The 12,304-nt window shown below is 37.2% G+C and overlaps 1 protein-coding gene across 3 annotated transcripts in view; it reads right to left on the minus strand.

Moving 5' to 3' along the window:
- Window positions 1-2,927: 2,927 nt before the first annotated feature.
- The window catches only part of LOC121880003, a 16,245-nt gene continuing 6,868 nt past the window's right edge, over window positions 2,928-12,304 (minus strand). For 2 of the 3 annotated variants that reach the window (XR_006091484.1, XR_006091485.1), the window contains 2 exons: window positions 5,761-5,937; window positions 2,928-5,081 (listed from right to left, as the gene is read on the minus strand). Coding sequence is in view for 1 of the 3 variants with exons in the window: in XM_042386899.1 (XP_042242833.1) it covers window positions 4,794-5,081; window positions 5,761-5,937; window positions 7,716-7,757 (507 nt within the window). In the remaining 2 variants the exon portion in view is untranslated. Of the gene's footprint in view, window positions 5,082-5,760; window positions 5,938-7,715; window positions 7,773-12,304 lie in introns of those variants that run through there. The other variant, XM_042386899.1, reaches the window with a different exon arrangement.

Here is a 12,304-nt window from a genome sequence, read left to right on the forward strand (position 1 = left end):
CAGCGGCGGGGCCGACATGTATAATGGACTTCAAGTGTTGTTGTTTTTTGTTTGTTTTTTATTTTCCAGCCACTTGGAAACGCCACCGTTGCGGAGGATAAAAAAAATAACATTGGGTGAACTATCCTATCGGAGTCCTTGAATTGCTACAGTTCAATCCCTGCAACCAAAGAAAACGTACCATAACTTGAAGAGTGGGAGGCAATTCAAGTAGGTCTCATAAACGACACCTACACAGAAGACAGCGTTAAGGGAGGCAAATGGTAAGAAACGGGTGAGTCACGAATGAGGGTTAAAATACATGGATTTGATTAATACACGTTACGTGTTACCTGGCGTAACTGCGATCTCAAAACACTCGTAAAATTGCAGCAGGAAAAACGGCTATCGTCCTCACACATATCACTGCCATACATGTCTTCGCCATCCACCTGTTCTTCACTTGGTAGTTCTTCCAGCTGTTTTGGGATATGTTCTTCGGACAATCCCGCTTAAGTCATTGCTATTACACACACACACACACACACATATATATATATATATATATATATATATATATATATATATATATATATATATATATATATATATATATATATATATATATATATATATATATATATATATATATATATATACGCCACCGTGCGTAAAAATAGTCGCACAAAATGGTTCACTGGCTCAGAATGACCCACACAGCCATATGTCACGAAGAACAATGCGGAACCACGTCTGATACAACCACACTCTGCCGAGTCTGGCCAAACACTGAAATTACAGGGATGGGAAACGTTAGAGAAGGTTACTTTAGGAAATTGGGGAAGCTGCAGCTGAGGCTTGGCGGGTAACACAACTCCCCGTGGTACCACATGTACGGGCCAATCTGACCCGGCCGGTATAACCTATTTTGAAACGTTTTGTTAGACACTTGCTTAGATGGTTAGGGTAAATACCCTGTCTATGACCACTGTAATGTTAACCGGTGACCGTAGTAGTGCTGCGGGGTATGAGATGTTTGTGTTCACACTCAGGATGGAATGGAGAAAGGAAACTCACAATGTGCTCTCTGTATACATAATGTATTGGATGTACAATGCAGCTTGGTGCTGGGAAGGCAGCATGGTTACAAGCGTGACGTAGAGAGAGCTGGTTGGTGAGGATGCTCAGAGGAGGACAGCTTGTGGGTCGCCATGCTCGCCGGCGGGAGCGAGGACCGCCAGGCAGGCGGAGGAGGAGGAGGTGTTGCTGGCTGGTTGGTGTAGGTAGAAAGAGAGAGATCACCACGAGGTCAGGTCTTTTATAGCGGAGGTAGGCGTGGGTAGATAGTTGAACCCCCGCTCCGTGGGCGGCGCTGGTTGACCTAGACCACGAGGCATACACTGGGGAATTCGTGGGGTCGGCTACGCGACAAACAGCGTTTGTAGGGGAGAAATCCACTATAGTGCAGCTCCCTATGGCGGATATTTAGAACACTTTTTATTAGACTCCAGAAGAAGTCTTATGCTTCAATGCTCATTAACACTTATAAGTTATAACTTATAAATGACGAGAAAGTAGATATGTTTAACTGAATGGAAATAGAACTCCCCCCATTATGCGTTTGTGTATAATATATGTATAGCTCATATGTGTGCGTGTGTGTTTTGTGCGCTTGTTCCATAGAGGATACTGGTCAACAGACTCAACAGCATCCATCAGTTGACCTCTGTTACAAGACGAATATTGACCGTTTGTATATATATCCTTGTCCTGGTGTCTGTATCTGTAGTGCTTTTATATCTATAGATAGTTATTGTTGATAGGGACTGCCTGACTGGGGGCGTCAATCAGAAATGGAGGATTGGTTCTGAAATCCATTGTTGTGGGCGATTCCACTAACCTAACCAAAGGGATGGGAAACGACTTTATGGGTGGTTCAGGCATCCTCCCTCTTCGTTTAGGCTCGTAGGAATAGTCCCGCAACAATCGTCGTAGGACTCTCGTGTGTAGATAGCGACACCTGGCATTTATCATAATGATGTTTACTATAAATAATGAATTTGGGGTTTAATACATTCTTTTCTTTTACTTTAAATTTTATTGTCTTTTTATCCATTTATTTTTAAGTTCATTCCTTAATCTCATAAGAAATTTGTATTAGCAATGAGTGATTTTGTCATCCGTAGGTCTTAGAAAAATATATATCAGTATGAGAGAATTTGAGTGAAAAGAGGTGTCGCATAGGGTGACGATCTGAAATAAAAATAATACCTGTACATTAGTAGGATAAGGACGCAACAGTTGATGAAGAAATAGTGGTATATATCACAGGGAAAAAAATGAGGAATTAATGTTGGAAAGGTGAACCAAACTTCTTTTATGGTGTGAAAGTTGAGCTCTTTGGATGTTGGTGGTATGGTAGTGGTAGCATATTTACCTCTCACCATGTAAATTACACTGACATACCATATCCTATTGCTTTTAAAGGTAATAATAATACTCTTATACAGTATTGCTAAATTCATTCATAAATTAATGCCATTACGTCACACCAAATTTTACCTGTTGTAATAATACTGTAGCTAATTTATGCTGTTGTTCGGTTTTGCCAATTCATCACAATCTCGTAATGTCATACCAGGGCCCCAATCATTATTAGCTTCTTTATTTACCAGGTATTTTCCTATATTAATTTTTGCTTAAACTTGGATTTTTGTTTTTTTACACGGTACCTACACTACCTGGGTGCTGTGGTTGAATGAATACAATGTTTATCTCCCGTCCTAAGGGTTACTAATTCATGCCGTCTACCCAGCTGTCATTGAGATTACTTTTCACTTGCAGTAACAACTTAAAAAAAATTAGTGATTAGGGCTTTTAAGACATTAATTCAATTGCACTCTAACAAATTGTAGCTGGACTGAGGAAGAATAAATAACAAGAATGTATATAGGTACAAAACATTTTATTAATGAATCACAGTTATCATGTTCCTCTACCACCACTGTTTCTCTTCAACCCTTAAGGAGCCAAGCAGGGTCACCACACTGTACAATACACACACACCCCTGACTTAGGTCATTAATACAAGCAAATAATATTGCGTATTCAGTACATTATTACAGTGAAAAAATTCTATATTGACTTTTTTTCATATAAAATCATGTATGGTGGTATTTTTGTGGAGAAACTTAGCACAAAAAACACGTAGGAAATGGAAACTTAATGAGAGTTAACACTTATGAAATGTTATCGAAATTCTAATTTGATCTTTGGATATAATACAAAATAATACAAAAAGGAATTCTTGAAGATACATAAAAATACTTAAAACAGACCTATAAAGGGACTTCATAGTATACTGTAATAAGAGCGATCATGAAAAACATTGGTGAAAAATTTCATGTATGGCATTGATATAAAATTACCTGTACATATGAAGAATTTTAACAGGGAGAAATAACTTTGACATAATATAATCACCATTGCAAAAAGAAATGTTGTACAGTATTGTTCTGAATTTTACACTGCATTATAAAAAAGACATCTTGTATCTAAGGCGGAGGATTCACTAAAGTCTACCAAAGGCTTTTCCTCGTACTAAAAAACACTAACACAAGTACAGTGTATATATGTAGGTAAATAAATTACACACATGGCTTACAATACATATATACAAAATACATCCCAAACTGAAAATCTAGTTTACTTTGTAGAAAAAAATTACAATTCATAATTTTCTGAACTCTAATCAGAATCATATTAAAAATCTTTACACCATGGGGTTCAAAGAGCAATCCTAGGACTCTGAAATCCTTCACTTCAGGAGAGAAGTTGTATATGGTGAATCTTTTCATATAAATTTCTATAATGAAAGATTAACTTCCCAAATGAACTTTTCAATGATTATTAATAATTCTTAATATAACACCCTGCACAGCTAAAGACCACAGCTTATATACATCTCTGTTAATGATAAAGATGGAGGATGCCATAAGGTATAGTCTAGCCTACAATCAATACCGAGTTACAATATGAACCAAAGCTAGAAAGCAACAAAAGCAGACCAGTGTTTCGTTGTAAATGAGGTTTTTTTTTTTACACTGCCCTTCAGAAGCACTCGCCAGCATTTTCCATAAACTCACTCCCATGAAGGTGAATCAAAGATCTTTCTCTTATGACGAAAGCATTAAGCTAAAAGCTATAAAATTCTTGGTATATCTCATATGAAAATTGCTTAAAACAATTACACAACACAGATTGTTACACATTTGCCAACTGTTTGAGAGCAAATTTGTTTTTCATTACTGTATACAGTAGACCCATACATTCCATAAAATCCACATCTTATAAGTATATAGTGAATGTACACAATACATTCCACTGTAACTCATAAAAGCTACAGTGTTCCTGTAGATTAAACATTACTGATGTGAAATGAGAAGGGTTTGTATAAAAATTGGTCTTGCAGAATAATATGTTATCATTGTATGTAATTAATCTCTGTAGCTTCCCAAAAGTGAGTATACTGTATAAAGGTAAATATGTATACACCTAAACACAACATATAATAATAGAACACAAAACACTTGTTCTTATCTGTACACAATGTCATAATATATTGGAAAGGAATCAGCATCCTCAATTTTACTGTAGCCTATTGAGATTGGTTAACTTCAAAGTCAATACGACATTGTTTTAATAGAAATTTCTGAGCGGGTTGATGTTAGTTAGATGAGGGGCAGCAGCTTTGAATCTCTAAGTTTGATGAAGGACTGAGCAAAACTTGAAGCACTAAGTAAATAACATTAAAGTTAGATAAGAGGCAGGTCATTATTCTCAATTGTAGTGAAGGTTTTATTGTCCCTGTCAGTGTAGAGAACTGTCTGGTGTTGGAACTCCATGGTCTGAAAGGTCGTGGCAGCTACATCCAGGGTATTGGTAGCAGTGAGGTCAGAGTAGTATTCCACGGTGGTGTTTAGCACTGTGGCAAACTCTGCTGTTGATGTATCGATCGTCTGGTTGTTCATAGTAGTGGTGTGCCTATCCTGATACTCCACTTTGTATGATGGCCACAGTGGTTCCAGGGTGTTCATCACAATCTGTGGGGTGAGAGTAGAGTGTCTTGGTACAGTAAACTAATTATCCACACAACAGGAAAGCAAAGTCAATTAGGGTCAATGGTAATGCTAAAGGAGATAGTTCAAGCAAGTCTTCTTTTATGAAACTGTACTCGGTGAAGGGAAAGGTCAGGCAGGATCAGTTCAAACCTGTCGGAAAAAATTAGTCAAACATGGTTGTTGCTGATATGCTATAAAAAAGGATAAACCAGCATCTGAACAAATACTACATATTAAGGGAATTACTATAAAAAGATTAAAATTTCACCTCTTGAAAGGATACAAGCTAACAGAGACAAGAGCTCGGAAAGTTTACATATAAGCAGTACAGGTAATACATTCGAGTTTGGCGAATTATCCTATCGTACAGTATCTCTCACAGCCAACCAGGTGCAAATGAATTACGGTAAAAGACATTATTCTTGCATTTTTTTACGGTTTCTGTCATGCCATAAGACGATCTGGCATAAAAAAACCCACTGCATTAACAAGTACATTAAACTACTGTACCATTACATACACTACAATACCTCACCCAACATCTTACGATAAATTCATTTCATTAAAGGTTCTCGTAATGAATCATATGATCATGTCTTGAAATATCTTGAACTATTATAATTCATGTTGGCCTTCAGTGATGTAAAATATGGCTACATACCACAGAATCTGTCGCTTTGTAGAGTGTCTGGACGTATTGTGGACGGGACACCTCTGTGGGTGGATTAGTTCTCTCCTGGGGGCTGATCACGCCCGTAGGCACGATGTCCAGGCCACCCGCCAACCCGACTACCAACCACATCACGCCCACAACCATCCACATGTTTCCTTTCATTATCTGCAACAAATCAAAATTTATTAGACTAAATTTGACTTAGTTGAGGGTATCTGTAAATAATATATATTTATTAAACACCAGTGAACATATTTAAGAGTAATATCAATGGTATCTAACCTATTCATGTAAAAAAAATTTAAACGTAATTAACATACACGTACAGTGTATTTCAGAGAGAGAGAGAGATAGAGCGAGTCGGGTGTCAAGAGAAAATTCCACCTTGAGACTCCCTTCCTACTACACACAACCTTTTATTTAATGCACTCACATACAGTATATACATACTGTCATACGCACAAATAAAACACAAGTGTACATATACTGTATGGCTAAATCCTGCCTACACATACAGAAATAAAACTTACAAATGACACACAACAAAATCGATTGAAATTAACGACAGTGAAAACGCACAGAAAAAAAACAAAGGAAAAGATGTGAAGGATATGAGAAATAATGGTGACGTTGTTTCAGCACTACAACATCTAAAGATCTTAAAGCAAGTAAGTAGTATTGACACTAGTCCATAAACAATTAAAAAATGAGGGTAATTAAGTTAAAATATCACCAATTAAGCGCCAAAACGATAATAGTCAAAATAAAATTTACACAAACAATAACAAAACAACCAAGTCAAAATAAGTAAAAAAAAATAATAATATAAAAACAAATACAAAAACAATAGATTGAAAGCACTAACAATGAGGCCAAAACAAATTACCCAAAAAAAACATGCAAGTCAATTGAAAAACATTTACAGTATATCACAACAAGAACAATCGCGTCAAATCAAGAACAATTAACATGAAAACCATTCAAGTCAAAGCAATTAACCTTCAAAACAGCGATTTATCAAAATACAATCAAGTTAATATGAAAATAATCAAGTAAAAAATTCAACAATAAAATGAAAACCACCATATCAAAACAATAGTTAAAAAATCGAGAATCAGGTCAAAACAACACGAGGATGTAAAGTTGTAAACAAAACAGTCACAGAGAAAAGCAAAACTCCGCGGTAAAAGTATTGTTGCCATATTTGACCCCGAGACCTACTGAACAGTATTGCGCTTCACCTTCGCTGAAGCATCCATATTTAAGTGTTGTGGACTTCACATTGTGGTAAAGGTAATACGTATATGTGAGAGGTTTCATTAAAATAATATCTATGTACTGTAGTGACAAAAATATTTACGCTCCAGCAGTGAATAGATACAGTATAGAAGGATTGCTCACTCCAGAAGCCGGCAAGTAACACAGTACATTAGAAACTTCTTTCTTTAGTTATCTGGTTGTCAACAGCGATGGTCAATTAAGGGGATAAATCCCCATCGGTTCTCAAGTAAGAGCAATGGTGGTAGCAAAGTTTTAAACCAGTTTTACACCATTTAACATGAAAAAAATATCGCAGGCAGTTTACCACTGCATTTTTTTGTTTTTGTTTTTTTGAACAGGCTACCATTTTAGTACTGATATAAGGAACATCACAATATTTACAATTTGGTTAACAGAATTAGCAGTGACACCACTCTTTCACATCTTATACTGTGCTCACTAGTATTTAAAAAGAAGTACAGCACAGCTTATAAACTACACAACTATCAAGGCTCTTAACAGTGGAAAATGTTTGAAGATCAGGCTGCATTAATTAAATAGAGCACTTAATAGCTGCACAGTACCGGGGTCCCATTGCATGCTAAAAAAATAAAAATAAAATAGAAAAGAGGGGGATTTCGCCAAATTTTTTGTCTTCCTCCCTTCACTCATTCATTCCTTGCCTTGCCTAGCTTTAACTTTCCGGCCGCTTGGCGGCGCCACATTCGGGGGTGAAGGCGTTGTCCACTACACCTAAAAAACAAATCATACGTCAGTGTTCTTAAAACGGACAAAGGGACAAATAATAACTAGAGAAAAATGGATACAGACTAGAGAACAAGATTAAGTAAATAAATGAGAAGAAATGAGGGAAATGTGAAAGGGAAGGTGATATAAAAATAAGAGTACAACATACCTATTATTAGAGAAACTATACAGGAGAGAGAAAGCGTTAAGATAATATCAGTGATAAATATAAAGGATGGAGCACATTATGAATAGAAAGCGGAAGAGGATATGAAAGTAGAGAAAGGAGAGAGAGAGAGTGCATGGTAACAGGGTCGACTTAAACAATAGCAGCGGTGAGGAGGAAAGGAGAGGGGGCGTATCGATGTTGTACCCAAGTGTAAGACAATAAACATGAGCCAAAGTTAAAACACACACACACACACACACACACACACACTTTAAACAATACACGCTCACAATTTTCCTCGAGTCATTTCTGTATACCAATTATTTTACTTCCTGTGACTAAGGTGAAAGTCATTCAATTACCAGTTTATTAATACGTTGTCTGCATGAGACAATGTTATGAATGTGTTCAAGTACTGCATTCATCACTTTGAAACCTGGTGACGTCATTAACAGTCATATGACATCAGAACACGATTCATGACGTCACTAGGATTCAGGCGTTGAAATAAAAGGAAAAGAATTACTAGAAATCACACCAGCATCAACAGAATACGCCAACAAACAACATACAGTATATGGTTTCTTGAGACAAAGCTGGAGACAGCGTATTGGATGGAGCCGAGTGAGGAAGTCAGTAGGAAAATGTGGGCTTCTCACTATACCCATGACCCGCATTCGTAAATATTATTATATTTTAATCAAGTACTCTCTAAACGTACTGTAGGATATATCGCTTGGAGATCAATTAAAGTCTTTCAAGAGAGAATTAGATCAGCTTATGAGAAAAAATCCAGATTAATCAGGTCGCAGAGGTTTTTGGGTCCGCGGGCTGCAAGTTACACTCGTACGATGAACATGTTCTCTCGTAACTAAAGATGTGTTGGAAGTAAGAACGACTTTTGACTGGACGAGTCGAGTTAAATCTAAAGCACAATAATAAAAGTCCAAAAATAATAAGGGAATTATAGTATACACTTTACCTTAGCTTGTTACGTTCACTTTGAGCCGACTATGAGGCGATGATATGTTACAGAAGGACTCAGTATGGCGGGGGAAGGGGTAGAGGACGGGGTGAAGTAGTGGTGGAAGGGATGATGTGATAGGGGAAAGGAGGGATAGGTGGCAAGGGAAAGGGGGGGGGGAGAGGTGGTAGTGGCGATGGAAAGGTGGTGGGGGAAGACGGTTGGTGAACTTAGTGGGAGGGGAAGGTTCAAGGAAAAGACAGGTGTGGTGGTGGAGACAGTTGGTGGGGAATAGTGGTGGGGGGTTGGGGGGGCACAGAGATGTTACGATGTTGACTATACCACCGTGGGAACTCCTGGTCTCTGGTCTTCCCCCCTTCCTACACAGTGGTGAGGGAAGCCCCGTTACCTCACGTCTACCATGCCACCACCCCCACAATTATCACCACTATGTTCACCATGGGGGGATGACAGTGCTCATGTATGACAACAAATTACTCATGAGTTATTATGGGTGTGTCAGTCACGCTGTTCACTAATAACTTCTTTTTTTATCGGGTTTTGACCGCTGGCGTTGACTGAAGTAGCTACCGTGTGAAAGAGTAGTCTCTCAATTAACTCAAAAATCAACCATAGTAACTGTATAAAAAATGGAAAAGAGGAATGAATGAATAAAAATAATACACATCATGAACGTAATGTCTCCTGGAAATAAAAATGGTCTCTGAAGGTAGAATTATTGATGCCAAAACGGTTTTCTATAATGAGAAAGAAACTAAAATATAGCTTTTCTAATAATCATTAAGTTCTGCTCACGTGCATGAATTCCAAGCTCTATATATCTCGCCCGACTCCAGATTCGTGCAGCGACGAGGAGATAATGGCATTTTATATACTTTCCCATGCATGACAACGTGTGCCCCAAGGTTGTGTTCTAGCACCAGCAGACTTTACTCGTGGGATACGGTAAATGTTGTTGTACAGCTCCTCAGTCGTCACTCGATCTTATCTCCCAAAACACTGACTTAACGTGATACAGATTTTTATGATTTTCCTTCAAGCTGATGGGAAAAAGTTAAATCATACCTGAGATTATCACCATTACTAAGTAAAATTTCAACTTTAAACTTGAAGAATACGATAGTGGTTAAATTTAAAGTATGCTAATAATTAAAACGACCAATTCAATCAGTCCCAAAAGAAGACATTTTCAAGACACCTCGCCATACTAAAATGACTCTCCCTCACTGCTAATCTATTTATTCCCACACGTACTGCCACAGGGTTAATATTTCCGCTTTGTCAGTGTGTAGTTGTGTACGTGAAAAAAAAACAGCTACAACACACATAACTTTGATAAAAACTTAAAGGTTGGTTGTGTGTTGGTCAAGGAAAAACCGACAATCTTCGAGAAAGTGGGTCTGTCAACACTCGGGATCACGGGTCGAAGTTCTACACCAAGCGGGGGTTTGGTGCAGTGCTGAATAATTTAGTCTTTATGTACAGTACTTTTAGACACTCATAAAATCCTGAAATTAAACATCATGTACACAATTTAGAGTAATTTCTTACAATTTTCATTAAATACGATATTCTTTCAAGGGTTCGTAGGGAGATGTAAGCCGTTATTCTTAAACCAGTGTGTAGAGATGTTTATGTAGTCTTTCGTGTTATGTCAGGTGTTAATCTTCAAGGCGATCCCAAAACAATTGACAAAACTTCATCAGGTTTGGTGAAGAAGTGTATATACGATGGATGTTCGTGTCTTCCCAAACCACGATTCACCGCAGTTGTCTTGATAAAAGATTCTTGGTTCCAATGTCACCTTATACCATTCTCTTGCACACACATACCTTCTACTGGACAATCGCCTTTGCTTTAGTATAAATTATAAACCAATAGTAATATTTGTTTGGGAAAATCCTTAAGTAAAACAATAAACGAGAATACATCCAAATAAAAGCCTTTATCGCAGAGTTTAACCACCAAGTGAACTGGCATCGACCAAGCGCCATTGTTGAGTTATAAAGAAGTTGAAACAAAGGCAACCAGACCTCAACTCGTGCAAGTCTCGACACATTTCGTAAGACATGAGGTAAGAGAACAATTTCGGTTCCAATTTTGTGGTAAAGAATCACGCCATTTCTGATTTTTGTGATGACAAGCAAGGTGCCGGGGTATCTATGAAAACGCGTGAACCTTTATCGTGTCACTAAAAATTACACAGACCGGATAATACTTAACCAAAAGTCACAACCACAAAAAATAAAGTTGCTAGATATCGTTTTAACAGCTACCACACGTACTTATTTAATGATCCAAGACCATGAACACTCAAAAACCCGTATATAACCTAAACTGAATAAGTTAACTACCCCAAGTAGAACGACACCAGCGCTTACAAACTGAGAATTTATCTAATGTCGGTCTTTCGTTACGGAATTTCAATATCCAACCAAAATAGCTGACTAACCAGTAACCTGTCTTACTTTTACGTTCGAGACTGTTTCAGGAAAATAAACTCGCTTATTTTTTTTCTATCTAAAATCTTAGGCTGAACCCTTGCTAGCCTTATTATGTAAACCTACTCTGTCAGTCCCTTACCAGAGACAATAGTTTAATTGTCCAGACTCCGACTGAAAGCTATTCTGTTCCAGGTTGTAACAAATAGGCGAACTCAGGCATATTTTCATTGCAGTGATTCCACTGATCCCACTAATTTTCTAAATTATTAGTGTTAATTTTATTTGCTTTATAAGCATTATTATGAATTTATTGTAGCAGGCACAGTATAGCACTATAATTTTGGACGATAGTCTTTCTTACCATTTGAAATTTTTGAATTATATCATTTTGTTTCGTTGAAAAACTGCATATGCTCCCCAGCCACAGCACCGTAATGAAGCCAAACCCGGTTTTCAAGAATAAGCAAAATTTTAATTTTGTATAAATTTATCATATGTTTATCTCATTTTTCCCTAATAAGTAGTCTATTTCTTTAATGTACATAAGATATAACTTACTTAAAAGGAATTAGGGATCATTTAGATCCACATCAGATGGCAGGAGCTTAAAACAAAATTCATATGCTGGAGATCGAACTTTTAGATATGCTGGTAAATTTAGTAGTTTTCTAGTTAATATCTTAATTCTTAATAAATTTATTTTTCTTTTGATTGAAATCTTTGAAAGTCAAGTCATCATCTTTTGTAGTTCTAAATATCGTCCAGATCATTAATAAAGTTGTAGGTATAGCCACACGGTGTTTTACATTTTACCTATGCAGGTTAAGCAACATAAAATTACAATGAGATGTAGAAATAGTTGTTACAACCAGGCCAAGGAGTCGGAGTCGGAAGCATAAAATTTGACGGAGTCGGAGTCGAAGGTTT

This window comes from Homarus americanus, unplaced genomic scaffold, assembly GCF_018991925.1.
Source record: "Homarus americanus isolate GMGI-L3 unplaced genomic scaffold, GMGI_Hamer_2.0 scaffold30108, whole genome shotgun sequence".
Lineage (NCBI taxonomy): Eukaryota > Metazoa > Arthropoda > Malacostraca > Decapoda > Nephropidae > Homarus > Homarus americanus.